Source organism: Sminthopsis crassicaudata, chromosome 3, assembly GCF_048593235.1.
Source record: "Sminthopsis crassicaudata isolate SCR6 chromosome 3, ASM4859323v1, whole genome shotgun sequence".
Classification (NCBI taxonomy): domain Eukaryota; kingdom Metazoa; phylum Chordata; class Mammalia; order Dasyuromorphia; family Dasyuridae; genus Sminthopsis; species Sminthopsis crassicaudata.
In genome coordinates, this window is record NC_133619.1 from 547,779,947 (window position 1) to 547,805,599 (window position 25,653).

A 25,653-nucleotide genomic window follows, 5' to 3' on the forward strand; every position below is an offset into this window, starting at 1 on the left:
GACTTTCAAGTACATGTATATTATACATTTTTCTCTCAGCTTGATGGACAGCATCATTTCATATTTTTCCATGTTAATTACATAGAAATATTATCTCTTCAAATAATATCTAAAATATTTAACAAATAGAAATCTTGTTTTGATACAAGTTATATGCCTTAGAAGCTGTATTTTAAAATTATATGAATTTAGTTTCAAATTAAATCAAGAAAGAGGACATCAGTAGGGTGATTCTTAAATTGAATAAATCTGCACTTCACTTAGTAGTTTTATAAGTATGAATTAAAATTGAGTTGCCTTTATCTTAAAGACTTTTTATGAGTATATATCTTTTGTGGTGATGTTAACAACTATAACTATGTTACTGTCAGCATTAATATTGTATTAACATTTAATGTCTTTTTAGATGTTTTAGGCCTTCTAACCTTCTTATAAAGAATGTTAAGAATAAATTTTAGTATCCATACTCTTTAAAAAATATGAAAACCCACCTTTGTTCCTTTTGAGATTGTTTCTTTAGCCAGTATATTCTACAGGACTGTGTGTTCAAATGATAGAATTCCTGGCCTCTCTGGAATGTTAGGTGGTGATGGCTATCTACACTGTGAGGATACAATGTACTAGATATTTTGCAGAACACAATGCCCAGTGCCCATAGGCAGAAAAATTAGATTTCTTATAACTGACATTTTGGAGGAATGATTAGGAGAAATGAACTGAATTAAATTAAACATGGAAAAAAGTATGTATTAAGCAAGGTTATGTGTTAGATGGGCCCTTCCCAATTAAGAGTTTTTGTTTTACTGGTGAGAGGAGTAGGATAAGATGGCATGATATGTACAAATGTAAGTATAATACTTAATGGGTATGATAAAGACCATAGAAAAATATGAAATGCTTATAAGAAAATTTTAGGTTTTAGATGACAGTTTCATTAAATGATGGTTTCACAGAGTTGATGACACACCTGAGTTGATTTTTGAAAGAAGGGCAATACAGATTATAAGAAGCAGAGATGAGGAAATGCTTTCTAGGAATGGGGGGCAACCTTTGCAAATAAATACATAGAGGTAAGTTTGGTGAACAGTCCATTTTAGCGGGGAAAATAGGATGTATGAAGAGAAAATGTGAAGTAAAACTGGATTGTAAAATGAAGACAATTTCTAGTTAGACCAGATGTCATAAATTCCAAAGTTAGGCTTCCAAAAGCCTAATGCAAATCATCTATAGCCATGTGAATCATAGCTTAACTCCTTCAAGCTACGTTTATATCTCAGATTTAACTTTATCAATGTTCAGATAACATTTTCTAGAGTAAATTTTGCCAGGTTCTCCGTTTTCCTAAGTTTTTTTTACTTCAAATCTCTTCACCCTAAAATTATCATATGTATGTAAATGTGTATTGTATGTATACAGATACGTTTATATCTATACACACTTAATCATACACGTGTATATTTACCTGTATATATGTACACTTACCTTATGTACTTGTTTGTCTTCTTAACTTCAGTTCTCTATTTCTAATTAGATATTTTAAAGTTGATGTCTTGTAGACATTTCATACTCAACTTGTCCAAAACTGAACTTCTTTTCTCTACAAGTCCTTTCCTCTTCAGACTTCCCTATTTCCTTTGCAAGTTCCACCATCCTTCCAGTTTCCAAGTTTTGTGATATCATCATTATCCTTAACCTCTCACTTATCTTCATCCCATATGTCTAATTATTTGACTAGCTTGCTGTTTCTATTTTTACAACATTGTACCCATTCTCTCTACTTGTACAGTTATCACTTTTAGTTCCAATCCTTACCACTTCTCACCTAGATTATAGCAATATTTTCCCTGTTTCAAATCTCTCATAACTCCAATCCACCCAACACATTGCTGCCAAAGTAATTTTCCTTAAACTTAGAGCTAATGCTATGACTCATCTACTTAGTCTATCCCAGTGACTCTCTTGCCTCTAGGATCAAATATAAACTTTTCTGGCTGTTGGAGCTCTTCATAACCTGGGCCCAACCTCTTGCCAACTCATTATACATTACTTTCCCTCCAGCACTCTGCACTCCAGCTAAATTGACTGCTGTGTTCCTCACATATTAAATTCTATCTCCTGCCTCCATACTTTTATGCTTTGTCCTTCATGCTTGGAGTGCACTGCATCATTACCTCTTGTGTGAAGGTTCTCTCTCTCTTTAAGATGAAGCCAAGTGCCACATTCTTCATGAAGCTTTTCCTGATTCCCACGGTTTGCTAGTGCCTTTACTCCCAAACTACCTCATCTTTACTTTATATTTATTCACTTATTTCTGTGGTATGTACTTTAATATGTCTTCATTTTTTTAGACATCATCATCTAAGTTCCTTGTGAATAAAAAATGTTTCATTCTTTACTGTTGTATCCCCAGTGCTAATCCCCAGAACATTGTTTGGCAATTTAATGAATACTTGTGTTGGTTGATTGGCTGATTAAGTATTATTTGTATTATTGGAAAATAATGCTCATGATTATTATTATTATTAATCTGTAAGTAAATAAGATATTTTGAGTGTTCAAAAAAAGGGCAGTTATGTTGTAGGGGATAGGATATTATACTTACATAATGCACATGTGGTACTGGGTCAGAATGATTAGTTCTGTTACATTAAATTTTTTCTTTCTTTTCTCTTTTCTTTATTAGATATATGGAGGACTTAGAAAGGGGTTACAGGAAAGCAAAAAAATTAATTAAAGGATTGGAAAAATGACCCAAAAAGGAAAACATTTATTTTATATAACTTTCACTAATTTGTGATAATTCATATTTAAACTTTTCCTTTGTATTTTTCCATAAGAAGATTTATTAATCAAGATAGAAATTATTTGAAAAAGAATAGATAAAACTTTTTTAAAACCCTAATACTGACTATTAGATACTTTAAAACTATATTCTTCATCCACTAGACTCTGGACTGCTATTTATTGTTCAGGGTCAATTGAAAACTTTTATTACTATAGGTTCTTTCAAGACTTTTAATCTTTGCCTACCCCCTCTACCTCTACTTTCAAAAAATACACAAAGTGTGTATGTGGGTGGGAATAGTATACACATAAATATATCTACATTCATTGTATATTGGTTGTGCTATTTCTGTGTGGAGAGTACAATAAACAGCAAACTAGATCTCTAGATACAAGACAATTCCAAAAGTTTAACCTATGAAAATTCAAGTATACCTTTAGAAAAATTTAGAAGTAAGTTTGACTTTCATATTTCTATTGTTTTGCAGTACTTCTGTCAGATTCTTGTTAGATGATTTCTTTAGATTTCCTGTTCAATCAATAAACAATTAGAGTATTTATGTTACTATAAATGCAATAAGTGAAACATTTTATTATGTGATGTATGGCAGCATGCTAAGGTGAAAGTTCACCTAAAAGAACTCAAAGCCATAGGCATGAGAGCCCAAGATGGTTGTGGTGACATAATGTTGGGAGTTGGAACATAGGCAGTATGGTGAAGAACTGCCTGGGAAATAGTATGGAAACCTAATTCTAGGCATGAGAAAGCTCAGTCATAAATAATCCCTAATTAACCCTGTTTTAAATGTAATAAAACTGGACATGGAGAGATACAATAGATTATCTGCGTGAAAATAAAAAAAAATTTTGCTTATATCTGTAGCTTATGCTCTCAAGTTTGAATCCAAATTCCCACTCCCACTGTTAAATTGGATCCCCAGAACTTGACTGTTAGGTCTTCTTGGTATTTTAGAAATACCTTTGAAGAGTTGGAAATGTCCTTCTAATGCTATAGTTTACGACAAATACATTTCCCACCATGATTATTAAAAATAGTCATCAGTTCTACTTCTGACGTACTCTCTTACCAGTATATGTAGAAACAAGAGGAAAGTGAGCTCAAGCTTAGAGAATAGATGTAATAAAAGAATAATTCATAGCTCTTGGTTCCTGGGAGTTCTTTTCTCCCCTTTATGAGGTGTTCAATAAGTTCCTTTAGACATGATGTAACTTCTTTGCTGGATTCTTTGTGGAGATGTGAATCTGCATTCACTTTTATCTTTTGTTCCTGGTGAAGTTATTTGGATAGAAAGATGGGAAGACCTCCAGACCTCTGACATTCTTGAGGTTCTCCTCCTTTCACCCGGTAAGGGAAAGAAGATTAAGGAAAGGCAGAGGTGCTCTTTTCTCCCTAAATGACTTAGGGTGGCAGTGTGAGGTGGAGAGTTAACTGGAATGCTAGCTCCCCATTGCCACTCATTGGAATCTCTGTCTCCACCAGATGCTAGAATAACTGGGGTTCTGAACAGGTCTTCAAATTCTTAGACCATTCACAAGGCATGACCAGTTTTCCTTAGCAAATCTGAATGTTCTTCCTGTGAACATTACTAGTTTTTGATTGGTTGATTTGTTGAAATTTTCTCTCAAATCAAAACTCAAGTTATCAGGACATTTTATCACTTACTTTAAGTGACATTGATGACTTGATTTATTCATCACCTATTCATATATATATATATATATATATGTAAAAGATTTGATTGATTATTTTATCCCAGTAGGCTCATTCCAACAAATAAACAACCTCATTCTACCCTAAAAGACATTCCCTCCAAGAGTTAAGCAAAACCACTTAAAAGAGTGATTGCAAGTAATGGTACTTGTCACTTTCCATTTGGGGAGCATAATATTTATTAATGAAAATGAAGAATACATCCTTTAACTTGAATAAAGTGGTTTCTGTTTTTTATTTTTTATTTAAAGTTTTATTTAACCTGAGCAATTTGGCATATTGCTTTACAAAAAGTGGTAGTAGAATTCAGGCTTTCTAATGTTCAGACTAAGCTCATAAATAAATATTCATTCTTTTTTGTTTCATAGATATGGAAGTAATGAAGCCTTTGATAGATGAACAAAATTTAGATGGTACATCTGATGAAGAGCATGAACATGAGCTATTGCCTGTTCAAAAACATTACCAAATTGACAGTCAAGATGGCATTTCGTAAGTAAAGTATTTTAAAGATCTTTTCTTTGTATTTTACTTGCTCTTTTTTTTCTTTTTCACATTTGTTAAACTGATTTGATTCTCTAAATAGAAGTTAAATTGGGTAAATCATAGCAATTACATTTATTTTAGGAAGGCGATTGAACTATCTGAAAGTCAGCTGTAAATTTGTACCATTTTACTGATAAATTAGATTTTGCCACATTAGATATACCTACAAAGCACATTAAAATAATCAAAACAGTATTTCATGAAAACATTTTAGCAAAATCACATAATAAAGTGAATTTGAGTTTCTCCTCTCTAGGTTTTTGTGAATTATTGTCTCTTGGTTCCTTTGATATCTCTCTAATCACTCTAAATCTTCTTTGCTGGCTTATCATGCATATCTTGTCATCTTACTGTGGCAACTAAGACTCTTCCCTTGAATCCTATGAATTTAACTATTATAACGATACAGATACAGATACAAATAATTCCCAGATCTATAAATCTAGCCCTAGGTTCTCTTCTCAGCTCCAGTTCTACATCACCATTGCCTATTAGACATTTCAAATTAAATCCCTTGGACATGTCTCAAATTTAACATGGACAATACAGAAATCATTATCTTTCTTTCCTAATTTTCCCTTACTGAATATTTCCATTTTTGTTATAAGCATCACCATTCTTCTAGTCTATCAGACTTGATACCTTGATTTCATCAATAAATTTATTTTTCAAAGTCAGTATTTGCATATCAAATCAGGTTCTCTCACTCCTCAGAAGTCAAAAAAACCCTGAGTGACTTACAGAGCTGATTTTTATAACAAAAATGAGGAAGGAAAAAATACAGACTTTTTAAAAACAGAATTCAGTTATACAACAAAGTCATGTGACTAACTAGATTTTTAAAATTCTACCTCAGAGATCTTTGCCTTGCTCTTGTTATATTTTGAAGCAGAAATATATTCTAGGAAGGCCCCAGATCAGTTAATATGATTTCTCCACTTCTAGAAAGGGGAACTTCTTTCAGAGGATCCAGGAGAAAAAGGGAACTGGGATTGCAAAAAAGGAACTTGTGGTTAGAGGTTGAACAACTAGGTCAACTCCCCTTCTCCCTCCTGTCAAAAGAGGAAATTTAACTTTAGGAGATTAAATTAACTTATATCTACTAAAAAAAGGAACTTAACCTTTGGTCAACTCCCATTTCTGCTAGAAAGGGGAACTTACTTAGCCTTTGGTTAACTCCCCATTTCTAATAGAAAGGGAAATTAGCTTTTTAAAAAAAATCTTATTATCTTAACATTTTTCTAAATTATTTGCTACTAATGATAAAATATTATCAATCTATTTATTATATGTATAAGTAACATAGTCTTAGGAGACTACCTATATTAGTTTGACTTAAGCTAGTTTTTCTGTTTTATGGGAGAGTTCATCCCATTCACATTCACAATCAAAATTACTAATTCTATGTTTCCCGCCATTTTATTTCCCCCATTTTATACTTTTCTCTTTCCTTTCCTACTTTCCCACCTTTCCAGTATTTTGCTTCTGACCACTATCTCCTTTGAACAGCCCCTCCCTCTTTCTTATACCTTTCCCCTTCTACTTATGTTCTCCTTTTTATTAGCCTCCCTGTTTCTTTTCTCCCTTTCCCTCCTACTTCCTTGTAGGGTGAGATGAGTTTCTCTGTGAAGCTAAATATATTTGATATTCTCTCTTTGAGCCAAATCTGATGAGAGTAAGATTCACACAATGCTCATTCCCCTCCCTTCTTTCCCTCAATTGTAATAGGTCTTTTTTGCTTCTTCTTGAGATGCAATTTACTTCATTTTACCTCCATTTTCCTCATCTTCCAGTACAATGCTCTTTCCACCTCTAATTTCTTTTTTATATCATCACAATAAAATAAAATTATACTTGTACGCTGTAAGTATAGCCACAAGAGATACAGTTCTCAAAAGTTAAACGTCATCTTCCCATATGGGAATGTAAGTTTTTTAACTTTTAAAAGAAATACATTTTCCCTTCCTTTTTACCTTTTTGTGCTTCTCTTGAGTTCTGTTTTTGAAGATCAGATTTTCTGTTCAGCTCTGGTTTTTTCATCAGAAATATATGAAATTCACCTGTTTCATTGATTATCCATCTTTTTCCCTGAAATTTAATGTTTAATTTTGCTGGATAGTTGATTCTTGGTTGCAATCCAAGTTTCTTTGTCTTTCAAAATATTAGATTTCAGGCTCTTTGATCCTTTAAAATGGAAGCTTCTAGGTGCTGGACAATCCTGAGATCCTCAATATTTGAATTGTTTCTTTCTGGTTGTTTGCAATATTTTTTCCTTGATTTCATAATTATGAAATTTAATTATGATATTCCTTGAAGTTTTAATTTTAGAGTCTCTTTTAGGAGGTAATTGGTGAATTCTTTCAATGGCTATTTTGTCTTCTGGTTCTAGGATACATTGACAGTTTTCCTTGATGATTTCCTGAAAGATGATGTCTAAGCTCCTTTTTTCCTCATGGTTTTTTAGGAAGTCCAATACTTTTTAGATGGTCTCTCCTGGATCTATTTTCCAGGTCATTTGTTTTTCCAATAAGATATTTTACGTTTTCTTCTATTTTTTCATTTTTTTGGTTTTGTTTGATTCTTGATATCTCATTGAATCATTCATTTCTATTTGTTCATTTCTAATTTTTAGTGAATTATTTTCTTCAGTTAACTTTATCTTTTTGCATTTGACCAATTGAACTTTTAAATAAGTTGTTTTGTTTGATTTTTTTCCATTTCACAATTTTTGTTTTTCAGTGAGTTAGTTTCTTTTTCAAATCTATTTTACAAGGAGTTACATGATTTTTTCCATGCCACTAAATCTGTTTTCTAAAGAGTTTTCTTCAGATAATTTATGTTTCCTTTTCCAAACGCTCCTGCAAAGTTCTGATTTCATTTCCCCATTTTTCTCCTAACTCTCTTTTAAGACACATTTTGAAATCTTCCAAGAGAACCTTGTGAGATGGAGACCAGCTCACATCATTCTTTGGGGCTTCATCTGAAGATGATTTTCCTTTAGTGTCCTCAGGATTTGAGGTCTGTTCTCTGTCTCCATAAAAGCTATTTATGGTCAGAGCCTTTTTTGCTTTTTTGCTCATTTTTTAAAAGTTAAGGTCTGCTTGTTGGGCTCTTGGAGATTGTCCTAAGCTTCTTCTACAGGTAACAGCTGCTTCACGCTGCAATGGGCCCATCCTGCTGACTTCCTTCCTGTACTCAATGGGCATGGCCAAGTCCCACATTATTCTGGGGTTCAGAGGCTCACTCTTTGTTTTTTATATTTGTATTGGATGTCTCACAACTAATCTGCTGATCCACTGGCTTATGAACCACAACAGTGTAGCCAGCACTGGTATATTTTGGCTAAGAGCCTCCTGGTAGATTCCCAGGTATGCAGACCCTGAGTCCCTGTGCTGCTCCTGTCCTCAACTGCCTCTCTCTCCCCATCCCACCCCCAACCAATTGAAATAGACCTTTTCTGAAGTTCTTCCAAAATATCTTCTGCTGGAAATTTGTTACACTCCAAATATTTGTGTATTCTGTCACTCCAAAACTAGTTCAGAGGCTTAATCTGGTATTGATCTAAGGGAAGCCAGGAAGACCTCAGATAAAGATCTGTCTACTCTCTGCCATCTTGGCTCTGTCCTCTACTTTTTCATAAAGAAGGGAGTTTAATCCTATAATCAAATTAAAAATAAATCACAGTAATCAATATTAATTGATTTCCTTTTCAGGTGTCATCTTTGACTTTCCAATTCCCCTTTTCTTTACATATGCAATCAGTTGCTATTTATATCTTCACAACGTCTCTTGTATCTGATTCCTCTTTATTCACACAGTCACCATCTTTGTTCAGGCCCTCATTTCCTCTCAAATGGATGATTTTAATACCTTCCTAATTCATATTTCTGCCTGAAGTTTCTCTTCCCTTCAATCTATCCTCCAAATAGCTGTCAAAGTATTTTTCCTTTAAGTCCAGATGTGTCCGTGTGTCTCCTCTACTCAAGAAACTTTACTGGCTTTATATATTGATATAAACTAATCTGCTTCTCTTTTAAAACCCTTTATTAGTTGGTTTTAATCTAGTCTTCTAGTGTCATTATGCATTGTTGCCCTTCTTGCATAGTTAAACTGTTCATTCTGTTTTACATATATGTCTCTATCATGAAAGCAGGGTAACATGGACCTAGAGTTAGAAAGACCTGGATTCAGATTGTACTTTCAGACACTATGTGACCATGGGCAAGTCACTTCACCCTTTTCTTTTCCTCAGTTTTCACCTCTGTAAAATGGTGGCATATAGGAGGGCTGGCCATAACTTTTTAAGGTCCTTTCTAGCTCTAAATTGATGATTCTATGATCCTGTTGTTATACCTTTGCACTAGATGTACCACTGCACATACAAAAACTTACTGAAATCTTCAAGGTTACATGGCAAGAGGAAATTGTTCCACAAATAAGGATACTTCTACTGTAAAGGAAAAAAGGGTCTAGGTTGTCCTGTGACAATACCCTTGTAGTCTCTTAGTTATTGCCAGCAAGTTTCTTGCCAGAGTTGTTCTTAATCAGTTAATTCTTCATGTGGAAGATGGCCATCTACCCAAGAGTCGATGTGTCTTCAAAAAAGTGTTTGACATGCAAAGGATATGAACAGACAATTCTCAAATAATGAAATTGAAACTATATCCACTCATATGAAAGAGTTTTCCAAATCACTACTGATCAGAGAAATGCAAATTAAGACAACTCTGAGATACCACTACACACGTCTCAGATTGGCTAAGATGACAGGAACAAATAATGATGAATGTTGGAGGGGCTGTGGGAAAACTGGGACACTGATGCATTGTTGGTGGAGTTGTGAAAGAATCCAGCCATTCTGGAGAGCAATTTGGAACTATGCCCAAAAAGTTATCAAACTGTGCATACCCTTCCTTTGATCCAGCATTGCTGCTATTGGGCTTATATCCCAAAGAAATACTGAGGAGGGGAAAGGGACCTGTATGTGCCAAAATGTTTGTGGCAGCTCTTTTTGTTGTAGCTAGAAACTGGAAGTTGAATGGATGTCCATCAATTGGAGAATGGTTGGGTAAATTATGGTATATGAAGGTTATGGAATATTATTGCTCTGTAAGAAATGACCAGCAGGATGAATACAGAGAGGCCTGGAGAGACTTAAATCAACTGATGCTGAGTGAAATGAGCAGAACCAGAAGATCACTATACACTTCAACAACAATACTGTATGAGGATGTATTCTGATGGAAGTGGAAATCTTCAATATAAAGAAGATCCAACTCACTTCCAGCTGAACAATGATGGACAGAAACAACTACACCCAGAGAAGGAATACAGGGAATTGAATGTAAAATATTAGCACTACTGTCTATCTACCCAGGTTACTTATACCTTCGGAATCTAATACTTAATGTGCAACAAGAAAATGGTATTTGCACACATATATTGTATCTAGGTTATATTGTAACACATGTAATATGTATGAGATTGCCTGTCATCTAGGGGAGGGAGTGGAGGGATGGAGGGGAAAATCTGGAAAGATGAATACAAGGGATAATGTTAAAAAAATTACTCATGCATATATACTGTCAAAAATGTATAATTATAAAATTAATAATAAAAAAAAGTGTTTGACATCCTATTTGTTGCCTGTTACCGCTCTAGGTGAAATGTCTAGAAGCAGAACAGAGGTCTGTACACAACATTCATAATTCTGACCAAGGCCTTTGATACTATCAATCATGAAGGCCTGTGGAATATTATGACAAAATTTGGTTGCTTGAAGAAATCCCATATTATTTTACACTAGTTTCATGATGGTATGCTTACATGGGTTCTGGATAGTGGATGATGCTTTTTCTCAATTATTAGTAGAGTGAGGCAGGATTGTGTATTTTCTCCCATAATTTTTAGCATAATGCTTTTAGCAGACTCTTTCCAAAAGATTGAAAATGGCATCAAGGTCAACTACCACATAAATACTAAGTTATTTGACTTGAAAAAGCTACAAGTCAAGATTAAAGTAGAAGTGCTGATGCTTGATGTTTTACTTACAGATGATTGTTCACTCAGTGCAGCATCTGAAGCTGAAGTATGACAAAAAAACAATTATCTGCAATTTGTGCAAATTTTGGCCCAACAATTAATACCAAGAAAACAGATTCCCTACCAGCCAATGTTGTATTATCTATAAATGGAACCATCAGTTTAGCAAATGGAGAAATTTTGAATATTATGGATAAGTTCACTTACCTTAGCAGTATACTTTCCAGGGGTGTTCATATAGCTGCATTGCCAGAGGTAGCTCAGTATTTGAAAGGCTGTGAAAGAAGTTGTGGGAGAGAAGAAGTAAATCAGGCTACCTACCAAATTGAAGATCTACAGAGCCATTTTGTGGACTTCAGTGTTTGCCTATGAAATCTGGAGAGTCTATCATTGCTAAACTTGAAAATTGAATGGCTTCCATTTGAATTGTCTTAGGAAAATTCTGAAGATCAACTGGCAAAAATAAAGTACTGGACACTGACGTCCTTTCTTGAGGTAAACTTGCAACCATTACTGCAGAGAGCACAACTCTGATGCATGGACCATATTGTTTGAATGCCAAACATATATTTGATACAAGGTTATTTTATCAAGATCTCTTATAAAGTAGGTGTTCATATTATGGTCAGAAGAAGCAATAAAAAACTCTCTTAAGGTCTCTCCAAATAACTTTGTAATTGATTGTGAATATTTCAATGAACAAATGGAGACCATTCACCAAAAGTGTCATTTTCTCCCCTCCTCCTCCTCTCATATCAACTTACATCTCCAGGGTGCCTTCTTTTACTCTTTGTGCTTTCATCCCTCTCTCGTGTAGGGAAGTGAGCATTTTCTTTGCCAAAGCAAACCCTCCTACTTAAATACATGATCTCATTCCATCCCATCTTTCCTAGTATATTGTTTCCTCTATCATCCCTATTCTCTCCCATCCTCAGTTTTTATTGGCTGCTTCCCTACTTCCCACAAATATGCCCACTTCCTCCCCCCATCCTCAAAAACTCATTTGATATATCCATTCCCACTAACTCATCCCATTATATCTTCATCTTTTGTGAAGAAGACACCATCTGCAACATGTGCTTTCATTGCTTTTCTTCTTAATCTCTCTTAACTCCACAGACTGATTTCCACTCTCATCATTCAACCAAAACTGCTCTCTCCAAAGTTACCAATAATCTCTTAATTGCCAAATCTAATTTTCTCAGTCCTTATTCTTCTTTACCTCTCTGTAGCCTTTGTCATTATTGATCACCCTTTTCTACATGTCATTCTTTTCTCTCTAGGTTTTTATGATACTATTTCCTGAATTGGTTCTCCTCCTATCTGTCTGACCTCCTCAATCTCCTTTGCTGGATCTTTCTTTGGGTAATGCCCACTAGCCATGTATGTACTCCAGAACTCTGTCCTGAACCCTTTCCTCTTACCCCTCTCTACTATTTCACTTGGGGATCTCATCAACATTTATGACTCCCAAGATTCAATTATCTCTCTCTATGTTGATGATTCTTGGATCTATTTACCAAGCCCTCACTTCTCTATGGACTTGTCTCACATTTCTAACTACCTATTGGCTATCTCAAACTAGATATCCTGAAGACATCTTAAATTCAATCATATTCTTAAAAATTTTATTTATTTAAAACTAAAAATGAAATAAGAAAAAAACAAAACAGAAAAAGAAAAAAAAAGTAAAAACAAAAGAAAGACAGAAAAGGAAAAAAACAATATTGTCATGTAATCAATAGAGCATCAGGGAGGATTAAAAATATGTAAAAATAAATTTCCATTTCAAGAAAGCATATGTAATAATAGAACAGATTATATTTGTGACTATTCATCTTTTCTTTGATTCCTGGTAAATTATTCTTTTGTTCTTTGCTGTGCACTTTTTATTTTATACTTTTCCCCCCCCTTCTTTTTCTCTACCTTCTCCAATCAGACAACAGTTAAACATGGCATATTTTTATGTGCATCTATATACATACATACATACATACATACATACACGCATATATAACCATACTATACCCATACATCTATCTGTATACATATAGCACACATTTATATGCATACACATACAACATGCACATATACCCCATCTTATCCTATGTCACCATTTCCCTCTTTTTCTCTTTCCCATTAATCTATGTACCTTGTCCCACTACCATAACACAGCTTTCTATGTCCCACCTTATCCTATTCTCCCCCCTTTTTTCTTTATAGATTTTGGGGGGATGCTATACCATGAAGGGTATATATCTATATTATTTCCCGCTAAACCCATTCCAGATATAAGTAGGTTTTCAGAATCACCAACCCTCCTCCCCCAATGCCTCTGTGTCAATTCTTTTTCTGTGCTTCATTCATACAGCATGGTTACTATTTTTATTTTGTTCAACAAAATTTTGCTTTTTAGAGTCAGATCATACTTAGTTCTGTCCCACTGATTTTTTTTGAACTACCAAATTACTGGTGTTAATCTTAAATATGTGATTTACATTTCCATGTAATAAATAAATAATTGTCCTTAATAAGTCCCTTGAAATTAATCTTTTTTTCCCCCTGAGGCAACTGGGGTTAAGTAACTTGTCCAGGGTCACATAGCTAGGAAGTATTAAGTTCTGAAGCCAGAGTTGAAGTCAGGTTCCCTTGACTTCAGGGCTGGTGCTCTATCCTCTGCCCCACTTAGTTGCCCCTGAAATTAATCTTTGATGTTGGCTCTTATATGTTAAATTTACTATAGATTTCAGGTTTGATTGAGACAATATCCTGTAAATCTGCACATTCATTGAATGTTCCCTTTATTTTGGTCTGATATTGTGGTTAGTTTCACTATATACAATATTTTTGGCTGGCAGATCTAGTTCTTTAGATTGTCTATATATTATTCTAGGACTTGAAGTCTTTTATTGTAGTTTCTAATAAATCCTAAACAAGTCTAATTGTAGCTCCAGCATATTTGAATTTTTTGTTATTGTTTCTTGTAGAATTTTAGTTCTGGGGTTTTTGAAATTTAGCAATAATATTTTTATGTCTTTTCCTTGTAAGATCTCTTTGAGATGGTAATAGTGCATTTTTTCTATTTCTATTTTTTCCTTGTGTTCTATCACTTCAGGACAATTTTCTTTGATTTTTTTTCTTGTATTATTTTGTCAAGATTCTTTTTTTTTTTTTGTCACAGCTTTCAGATAGTCCACTTATTCTTATGTTTTCTCTTCTTGATCTATTCTCCAAATCTGTTGTTTTTCTCATAAGAAGTTTCACATTCTCTTCTATTTTTTATTCTTTATATTTTGTTTTGTTGTTTCTTGTCCTCATAACTTCACTGATTTCCCCTGGACCAATTCCCTTTTTTAAAAAATTATTTTATTCTTTAAGCTCTGTATCTCCTTTTCTAGTTGGTTAACCTTTTTTCACAATTTCCTTGTTTTTCTTGGAACGGTCTTGATTTTCTTTAGTTTTTCCTCAATCCCTCTCATTTGATTTTTAAAGTCTTTTTTTGAGTTCTTTAAGTTCTCTCTGTGCAGGAAACATTTTAATGTTACTCTTTGGAGTAGAATAGGCCTTTTTAATTTGCTGTCCTTTTCTGATGAACCATTTTGATCTTTTCTATTCCCATAGTAAGTTTCTATGGTTGGCAAAATTTCTTCTTTGCCTGTTAAATTTTTTAAAATGAGAACTATTAGTATAAGCATCTCTAGTCCTGGAGTGGAGGGGATGGTACCTCTGGGTTCATTTCAGCTCTCCCCTGTGACCTGGAACCCCAAACCAAGAGATCCTCCCTCCTACAAGTGTCTGCAGCCAGCAGCATCCCTACCCCACTGCTTCTGCACCCACAAACTAGATTAGTTCCTTCTTACCCAGGGTTGTCTGCAGCATGGCTGGGCCTGGTATTCCTAATTATCCGAGGCTTCCTCAGTCTTCCTGGACCCAAACCCCTGATTTCCCTTCTGTCTGGGAAAAGAAAGATCTTTTAGTTTGGACGGAGGCTTTGGAACCCAGGGCTTCCCTGGTTGCTACTTTAGTAGAACTAGCCAAGAGATGTTTACACTTTACAGGAATTAAAGCTCTATCCAGGTGTCTGTCTTCCTTTGTTCCAGGAGGATCCACCAGTCTATGTTTGCCCTGAGGTACTTTTTTAAAAAAATTTTTAATTTTTTATTTTTTTTGTGGAGGCATTCTGGAGAACTTGGAATTTTCTGACCTACTCGACCAACTTTCTAGAATTCTTCCTTGCCCATATACTTTTTAAAAGGCATTTGAAAATTAAAGTCATTTTTTTTCCATCTTACATATATAGAATAAATTTATTACAGTTTTATGCCATAAGAAAATAATATCAGTTTATAAACAATGATTAAAAAAAACTAAAGCAAAAGATTTGGAAATAGTTGAAGTTTTGCTTGGAATAAGCAAATTTGCTGGAAAAAATAGTAATGCCATGGTTAATAAAGGATAAAATTCAATTCAAGACTAGAGTCAGGGGACAGTTCTTTTAATTTCATCAGTTTTCAGAGTGGTTGTAACTTTTTTATTGCTATTTTTATATTTTTATTAATTTTCTTAAGCTAGTTTATGCATAGAAGAAAAATATTTTTATACTAGGTTTTTTTACTTTTGTTATAAATGTTGCTTGGGGCTTAAGAAAATTAAAATTAAGGAAATCAAGGAAATTGTGGACCAGGCTTAATGATTTTTAAATTAGAAATAGGATGGTCTGAAGCAACTGGATAGTATAGAGAACAGAGTACTAGAGTTGAAGTAATAAAGACTGATTTTATATTCTTCCTTATACTCTCTGTGTGACCTTGAATAAAGTGCTAACATTTCTTATACTCAGTTTCCATATTTGTAAAATGGGTATAATAATAGCACATACTTTATAGAATTATGACAATCAAATGAGATTACATATGTAAAGTGACTTGCAAATCTTAAAAGTACCATGTAAATAATATACTAAATCTGGGTTTTATTGATTCCTTTAATACAATTTCATTGAAACATGGAAATGTTGACATCTTAATTATTGAAGATTCCTTCCCACCCCAAAAAAGCTGGGGTGAAGTTAGGTGGTACAACAGATAGAACAGAGGTCATCAGGACCTGATTTCAAATTTGACCTCAGACATAACTAACTTTGTTATCCTGGCAAGTTACTTAATCTAATTCACCTTTCCTTCTCACTCCTCACTCCCTCTGAAAAGATTTTGTGATCTATTAGCTTTTTTAAAAAATTTGAATATTTAAATCTTGTTATTTTCACTTTTCAGATTTATGCAAACCCTTATGCACCTACTTAAAGGAAATATTGGGACTGGCCTTCTAGGGCTTCCTCTGGCAATAAAAAATGCTGGCATTGTGGTAAGATTTTTTTTTTTTGTAATGATAAGATACATTGAATGATCTAAATTATAAACAAAAAAATTTATCAGAAAATAATATCCAGGTTAGTAATGTTAGATGTTTTTGGTCAAATACATTTTGGCCAGTTAAGAGTCAATTTTGATACAATGCTATATTTTGCTAAAATTATGGAAACCATAAATAATAATGCATAAACAAGTTATAAAAATAAATAGCTTTTAATATTTTTTAATCATTGAATGTTTACTTATGGTACTATATAGTGCCTTGCACAAAGCAGACCATTAATTGTTGAACTGAACTGGTTAATACTGAATATGTAAAACAGTGATGGGTGTGCTTGTAACTCAGTTTTCTTTAAGGTTTCACAGGGTTCAACAGTCTGCCTATCATTTTTGATAATCAGTATTAATTTACAACTGGCAAGGTAGATATACATCTTGCTTGTGTGGCTAATATTGGCACTTGTCAAATTTATGAGCACAAGTACTCATTATAGGGAAATGAATACCACCACTATTTTGTCACCTGTTTGCTATAGCAAGCAACATATAATAGAGATGTGAGCGTTCTGATAGATTGTTGGTTGTTGACTGGTCATAGTAATTTTATTAAGAAACAAATTACCTGAAATTGTGGTTCTGATGCTGTGTTGGAATGATGAGTTGGACTGAGAATGTTTCAGATTCTGATTATCTATTACTTGTGAAATTTGTAGCTCCTCATGATTTCTGTTAATGGAATTAGAACCATAACGGATAAGCTGTGCCTTCTTATACTTCAGGCAGAATGGACATGTCAGGAAGACCTTGAGTTTGACCATGGGCATTGGCTAGATAAGATAATGGATTACTCTCCCTCTGATAGATATTTGCTAATCTCACAGATAACCTGTGATACAGACTGATCCCTGCTCTTGGCTGTGTTGTATATAGCCCAAGTGTGACAACTGAGTAATTTGCCTTTTTCAAGAAAAAAGAAAAGAGTAAAATAATAATAGGGCATCTTGGTGGCATGGTGGCTAGAGTTCTGGGATTGGAGTCAGGAAGAGAACTTTTTATAAATTCAAATCTGGCCTCAAACACTTATCTGTTTGACTCTGGACAAGTCACTTAACCCTGTTTGCCTCAGTTTTCACATACGTAAGATGAGCTGGAAAAGAAAATGGCAAGCCATTCTAGTACCTTTGCCAAGAAACTCCCTCCATCAAGAGTAAAGCTTGATTGAAAATGACTAAACAACAACAATATCATAATAGTGCAGATAATTTAGTATCAACAATTATAATGCAGATTATTTTTATTTATAAAGCTATATATTTTGTATATAATATGTATGATTTTTTTTTTGTTGCTAAAGAATCATGTTGAACATATATCTGCTAAAGAGAAAAAAGTGAAAGATGTTTCTTGCTGAGGAGATTATTGGTTGTGGTTCTTTGTAATTTAATGAACTTTGTTTATTTTTGGAATATTTTGGGGAAATTACCTATGAAATAGTAGAATAGTATTTGACTTTTGATTATTGATTGAAAATATGATCTCACTGTACAAGTGATTTGTCTAGCCTATTCTAGAGCAACTTTCATTCTTTTGGTTATATGAATATATATGAAATTGTGAAGATGCTTTGACCATTTTTCGAAAACCCCTCTTTTTTCAATTATTAGGAGATTATCTGCGATACAGCTCTTTAGTCTGATTTTTAACCATCTCTATTAGAAGAGGAAGTAGAAATAGAAAAATGCTGTCTCATTTGCTTTGGCATGCATTGCCTAATATACCAGTTTGACACTTGTTCAGCCCTTTTAAGGTAATTTAGCATGAAAATGATCCTACAACACTAGTTCTTTTGGTAGGAGGCTATGATGTTCTTTGACTTTTTATATGGTTTTGAATAGAATGTATTTTTTAGTCTACATCATTGTTATTCCCTTTCTAGAAATACTCTAGGTTGGGGTAGCTAATGGGAAATGGATCTTAAATATCAGTTAAAACATTTATGTTTTTGAGTTTATTGTCTCATTAAAAACCTATTCAATCATGAAATTGAATTAATATTTATTAAAATAGTTTTCTAATTGCTTAGGTAACATATTTGTTTAAAATTTCAGTATTTAAAAATTAAGTTTTGATCTCTTTCTCTTATAGCTTGGACCAATCAGTCTTGTGTTTATAGGAATTATATCTGTTCACTGTATGCGCATGTTGGTACGTTGCAGTCACTTTCTCTGTCAGAGGTAAATGTGAAGTTGCTCAATCTAGTTCACATATTTGTTAGGAACTTTAGAACCTTCAGATAGAACCTTTGCTGCTGTATTTTGTAATTAGAAATTATAATTTTATTAACAAAACAAGTTTTTTCTATGTCATTAAAATAATGTCATTAAATTTACTACTCTTTAGACATATTATAAGAAAGAAAGAAATTACTTTTCTTTTCTATTTATGAGAAGCAAGAAATAAAAGAAAGTAGGAAAGTCTGAATTGAACATTATTAATGACAATTCTGGCTTAGTGGGTTCTGTTTTGTGTGCTACATAAGGTCTTGTGGGCTTTATTGCAATAATAAAGATAATAATAATAATAGCAAAAATGATAGCTGACATTTATATTACTGCTATAAGGTAATAATGAAAGTGATCTTTTATGGTGTGATTGGGACACAAAAGTGGCAAAATCATGTTTTTGTAAACTGTAATGAGTTTTCTGAATGTGATTTTCATTTTTTTTCCTTTTTTCTTCATGAGTCTAAAATGCCTAATTTGTAGTGGATCGTGTTTCCTAAAAGATTTGGACTCTACTGCCTGTTCTGGTACTTAATAGATGTGTGATCTTGGGCAAGTCACTTGAACAATGAATCTTATTTTCCTTATCTGTTAACAAAAATGAGTAATAACTTTGTTATTATAGTTTGCTTGCCTTAGAAGGTTTTTCTGGGGTTAATTTTGTAAATTGAGCTTCTACCTGGAAGATACTAAAGAATACTAATTTACAAATTTATTGATTTGGATTTTGAATATAATAATTGCTGTTTGTTTGAAATACTTAATGTGTGAAGCATAAACATGGAATTAATATCAACTAAGTTTTAATAGGAATGCAATTTTAACATTTATTTCCATGAATATAAAAACAATAACTGCATATTAACTATCACAATGTGGCACTTCTTAAAGGAGAAGTGGCATTTTAAGAATTTTCCTTAGCTTATTAATTTATCTTGAATTAGCATGCTAATAACAGTTCACATTTGAAGAAACAGCATAGCATGATGAATTGAGAACTGGATTTAATCAGGAAGAGCTTGGTGCAAGTTTATCCCTGATAACTTGATAAGTGATTTAACCATTCAAAAGTATCAGTTGCAAAACAATTTTAGATATAAATTGATAAAGACTCTCGAGTTCTCTGCAGCAGTGAAATCACCTCTAGATCCTTCCCCCCAAAAATCCATTTACATTGCCTTTTAAGAATTTAAAAAGTAATAATAATTATAGATGCTTAAATTTTTCTTTTACATATTTATTATTACATTGCAGGTTTAAAAAATCTTCATTAGGTTATAGTGACACTGTTTGTTTTGCTATGGAAGTAAGTCCTTGGAATTGCATCCAAAAAAAATCTTCTTTGGGAGGGTAAGTATTTTGTTAATATTTCATTTTATCTGAAAGTACACAGACAAGTTAAGAATCCTTCTGTTAAGCAGACTTCCAAAGGCTGAGGCCAAGTGCTGTATGATGGTGTTTTTGCGAGATGACATAGTTGCAGCACCTCCATTTATTCACCATCCACTCATTGTTATTCTGCAGCCTAGTTTCCATCCACATAAGTTTCCTGAAATTTCTCTCAAAAGTTATTTCCTAATTCTAAGACTCAATGATCTTTTTTCAGTCCTAATGTTCCTTGAGCTCTCAGTATGATTAGCATTGTTGATTACCTTCTCCTCCCTGGGCTTTAGAAACACCACACTTCCTTGGTTTTCTTTCTAACTTTCTAACTTTTATCTGGTTCCTTTTCCTAAAATTTGTATCTTAAAGTGGTATTGCAAACTCCATTCATTTGTTTCTTTACTCTCTTTCCTTTGGCATCTACTCACAAATTCATTTATTAAAGATAGCTTATTATTCCTAAGTGTATGTCTCTGTGTGTATATGTCCTTATACACAAACATATCATTGATCTCTTTCAGTTTTAGGTTAATATATCCAAATGTTTGACCAATATTTCCAACTCTTCATGCTTTGAATTAAATTAATTATCTTCCTAAAAGAAAAAACTAATAAATAAGCATATATTTTTAAGCATTTATGTGCCTGTCACTATGCTGAGTATAAGGGATAAACGAAGAGAAAGCAAATATAAGCCCTGCTGTCAAGATTCTTATATTCTAGTGGGAGAGACAAACATGGACATAAATTGATATATACAAGATAAATATAGAATAGATTCTAGAAACATTCATTAAATATTTTCTTTGTGTAGAGAATAGTGCTTAGTGTGTGTGTTGCTAATAATTTTTTTAAACCTGTCTCTTTGCTTCTGGATTTTATCAGTAATGGGGGATATAGATAATAAAGTTGGGCTTTGCCTTTTTTTCTTTTTCTACCAAACAAACATGAACAAAATAGTTCTTTACTAACACAAAAATAACTATTAATTTTTGTACATAAAGGACCTTTGAATCAGAGAAAATCCAGGAAATAGAGGGTGAAGATATGTGGAAAGCATTTGGGTGAAGATCAGTCTAGCCAGAAATAGATTTGATATCAAAGCATGCTATAGAACTCTTAGATAGGAAGAAAATAGATGAAGTGATTTCAGATAACAGAAAATAATGCAGTCAAGAGTTATGATATAGTAATTGTGAGAAACTTTAATTGTCTGGACATCTGTTGGTGAGCTTTCTCTGTCTCTTTTTCTCTTTCTTTCATTTTTCTCAGATGCTTTTCATTTCTTATGTCTAAATGATAATTTCATTATCCAAAATGTAGAAGAATCAATAAGAGGCAATTATTCTAGACCTGATTCTGATCAGACAGGAAGAAGTTATTGCTAAAGTACAAATGATGGGAATGTTTGATTGAAATGAGCATTTTACCCTAGAATTTTCAGAGGAAACGAAAGCTAGATATTGCCTTAAGAGTATCTTGTTCAGAGGAAACATTGGAAGAATCCTAGGGACTAAAATTCTTCAGGGAAAGATAGCTTAGAAGGTTTGATAAAATTTTAATAATGACAACTTGAAGGTGCAAATTAAAACAATTCTAGTGAGAAAGCAAATTGAGAGTTAGATTTTTAAAAAGATATGTTAAAAGACAGACTTAAGCATAAATATTGAAAGATGAAAGGGTGGAATAGTCCTGTAAGAATAGTATCAGTAGTTCAACTGAGGTTAACAAGTTCTAAGCTCAATAAAAAGGGGTTTGGGGAAGTTGAGGATGGGGGAAATTAAAGAAAGGGAAGACTAGTAAGGGTTAAGTAACATAATAGTAATAGACAATGGAAAAGAGACAAAACTATTCAGTCTTCTGCTCTTTCTGTCTTGGAAAATCTTTTTTGGAATAAAAATGACAGAACAAAACTGATCCTGGGGAATTTAGCTAAAGATAAATAAGGAAATAGGAAAAGAGTTCCTAGCTATAAACTTAAGAGTTCAACTTGCTAGGTCCTACATCCCACAGTAGGTTGTACTTAAAAAAAAAAGTAATAGATGTCATTCATCAATTATTTTGAAAGATTGTAGGAGGCAAGAGAACTTGCAAAAATGAAGAAAATCAAGCAATGTTCTCATTTTCAAAAAAGCAAGAAGAGTCTGCAGGGGATAGGCTAAGGACCTTGACTCCATTTCTTTGTAAACTTATGGAAACTGTTATTAAAGAGATAGTAAAAATCTGGGGTGGGGGAGAAGGATGCATTTGTCAGCTCATGCCAAAGTAGCCTCATTTCTTTCAGATCAAGGAATGCTGAGATATTCAGCATTATGGTAGGTTTGTTGTTTACTTTGATTATATTAAAAGAAACATAGCGGGGCAGCTAGGTGGCGCAGTGGATAGAGCACCAGCCCTGAATTCAGGAAGACCGGAGTTCAAATCTGGTCTCAGACACTTAACACTTCCTAGCTGTGTGACCCTGGGCAAGTCACTTAACCCCAGCCTCAGGGGGGGAAAAAAAAAAGAAACATAGGGTTCAGAATGTGGAGGCTGATAGACTCACTAGCCTGTGAGCTACACTACATTGTACCTTCATTAAGCTATATTTGTAGTGTATGGTGTTCAGTTCTGCCTATCATGTTTTAGGATGGACATAATAAGGCATAGAACAGTGGTCCTCAAACTTTTTAAATAGGGGCCAGTTCACTGTTCCTCAGACTGTTGGAGGACCAGACTATAGTAAAAACAAAAACTCACACTCTCTCTTCGCCCCTCAGCCCATTTGCCATAACCTGGCGGACCATATGTGTGCCCTTTGGGCTGTAGTTTGAGAACCCCTGGTACAGAACATCCTGAGGAAAGTGACCAGAATATTGAAGGACCATAAGATCATGCTTTTTGAATATCTGATTGAAAGAACATAACCTGGAGAAGACTTACATCCTGGAGAATGCTTAGTCTGAAAAATTGTTGAGACTATTATAGCTATTTTCAAATATTTGAAAAAAATTATCATGCAAAAAAAGGATGACTTGTTCTGCTTTGCTCCAGAAGACAAAACTAAAATTTGTAGAAAGGCAGATTTTTACTACGAGTAAATACTTTCTAATTAGAGCTAGATAGAAATGCAACCAGCTATCTGAGGAGGCAGTGGACATTACTGTGCCAAAAGTTTTCAAGTAAAGACTACATGAGGAGGTGTATTGTAGAGTGAGTTTTTGGATTTACATTTATGAATACTGCGTTCCATTCCACTTTGGAGACTATTAACCATCCTTTTAAAAACACAACTCAAATTCAAATTGATGACCCCTAGTTGGTAAGTGACTTTATCCATCTCAGACTTGATATTTTTCTTTTGTGCCTTTTCTTTTTCTTTTATATTGTGGTTATTTGCAGTTTATTCTGTTTTTTTAAACTGAAATTGTAATCTCCATTAGGACACAGAATCCCTATTTATGTAAACTTATCTAAACATGGTGTTTTATTCACAGGATATGCTCTATAAATGTCTGTCTAGTTATTCAACCTTTATGCAACCCTGGGTATGCTACAGTAATTTATGCGCTAAAATGGTGCAGCAGTATTAGAAGATGCCAAAATTTGATAAGAAATTATTCTGTCAGACTTACATTGTATAAACTAAAACCAGATGTTCTGATCAATAAAATTTAAATTAACATGTATAGTTCATGCTTACTATATTTTAAATATAATAGAATAATTAGAGAAATGGACTTAAAAGCCAGGAAATTATGAACTTTTAGAAAGAGATAATATATCCTAGGAACTTTATATCATAATCCTAGCTGTGCCACTTATGTTCTGTATAAAATAACTTGATTCATCATAATTTAAGTATTTTTTGGCTTCTTTCAAATGTGTATATTTATTTACTTTTGGAAGATGTTGAGAATATGACATACTTTATTGGAATAGATTTTCTCTATTGAATCATTTGCCTTTTTTGGGAAGAGAGGGGATTATCAACACAGCAGGATTTTTTTATTCTTTGTTTTATTTAATTGTTAATTATACATACATACATACACACACATACTGTAAATTGTATATACATTATAGAAAGTGAATATTTTAATTCTGTTCCATAACTGTTACTTTGGAGAAATACACTTCATTTCAAATTTTTTTTTTAACATGGGTTATAAAAGAGGTAAAAAAAATTGTCATTTTAGGAGGATGACCCTAAATTATATGTATCTATTTTCAGGAATATTGTGGACATTTTTCTAGTGATAACACAGCTGGGGTTCTGCAGTGCTTACATTGTCTTCTTAGCTGAGAATGTGAAGCAAGTGAGTATTTTTCTTCCAGTTATTGAAACACTTTCCCTCAAGCTATCCATATTTTGCTATTATCTTTCCCTCTAAAGAAGTTCCATTTTAGTGCGGAAATGCTTTTATTTCATGGAGAGTGATGCTTCATTGCTTTCCCTTAGGCTTCACTTTTGGAATAAAAATGACAGAACAAAAGTTGGCCTTTAGCTTTCTTCATTTTAGGGTCTGCTAGCTCTCTTTTCTTGTCCTCAAAGCCTCTGGAGGACTTTTCTTCCAGTGCCTTGGGCCTCCCAGGCTGTCTGAGCCTTTGGGCCCAATGAGTGCTGGGCATGTTTCTTTGGGCACTTCTGAAAAGACACTGTGGGCTGCCTTTACAAGGGAGAGTAATGAAGGACACACTAGGACTGAAGGCTGGAATACAAACAAGTGCTGTCCCCATCAAGTGTGACAGTTTTTAGGAGTCCTTCTTTATGTTGGGATATTGTTTCAGGTTGAGTCTAAGGGGTCTTCAGCCTTGGTAGAGAATGGCTGCCTATTTGGGCACACATGCCAAGCACTGAAGTTGGAGCTCTACCCAAAAAATGCCAAACCACATTCCTTTGTAACTGGTAGGTAGTCTTTATTATTATTATTATTATTTTCTTTTGCCTTCTTTTCTTTATTATCATTGTCATCATTATCAGATATAAGTTTTACTTACATTTTGGGGGCTGAACAAATATGGATTTAAGACCTATGCAGTATTAGTAGCAAGTGCTTTTTAGATACTGATAATGTAAAGAATTAACAAGAATATATTTATAAAAAACATATCTTATTTAAAATTTTACAGGCTATATTTTAACTATGTCCTTTTTCTTTTTTATTTATTTATTTATTTATTTATTTTTTAATTTTTTATTATATATATATTTTTTATAATATTATCCCTTGTATTCATTTTTCCAAATTATCCCCCCCCCCTCTATTCCCTCCCCCCGATGACAGGCAATCCCATACATTTTACATGTGTTACAATATAGTCTAGGTACAATACATGTGTGTAAATACCATTTTCTTGTTGCACAATAAACTTTAGATTCCGAAGGTACATGTAACCTGGGCAGACAGATATTAGTGCTAACATTTTACATTCACTTCCCAGTGTTTCTTCTCTGGGTGTAGCTACCTCTGTCCATCATTGATCAACTGGAAGTGAGTTGGTTTTTCTTTATGTTGAAGATTTCCACTTC

The 25,653-nt window shown here is 33.5% G+C and overlaps 1 protein-coding gene and 1 long non-coding RNA gene across 5 annotated transcripts in view; one reads left to right on the plus strand and one right to left on the minus strand.

Moving 5' to 3' along the window:
• SLC36A4 (solute carrier family 36 member 4) overlaps window positions 1-25,653 on the plus strand; it is a 224,106-nt gene that overhangs the window by 169,902 nt on the left and 28,551 nt on the right. For 3 of the 4 annotated variants that reach the window (XM_074304554.1, XM_074304555.1, XM_074304553.1), the window contains 5 exons: window positions 4,885-5,008; window positions 16,378-16,468; window positions 18,622-18,710; window positions 20,013-20,108; window positions 24,355-24,439. In XM_074304554.1, coding sequence (XP_074160655.1) covers window positions 4,885-5,008; window positions 16,378-16,468; window positions 18,622-18,710; window positions 20,013-20,108; window positions 24,355-24,439 — 485 coding nt within the window. Of the gene's footprint in view, window positions 1-4,884; window positions 5,009-16,377; window positions 16,469-18,140; window positions 18,284-18,621; window positions 18,711-20,012; window positions 20,109-24,354; window positions 24,440-25,653 lie in introns of those variants that run through there. The other variant, XM_074304556.1, reaches the window with a different exon arrangement.
• On the minus strand, window positions 3,219-3,932 carry LOC141563451 (uncharacterized). Its single transcript, XR_012488422.1, has 2 exons — window positions 3,873-3,932; window positions 3,219-3,313 (listed from the first exon to the last, which is right to left on the minus strand). It is a non-coding gene; the product is annotated as an uncharacterized LOC141563451 (long non-coding RNA).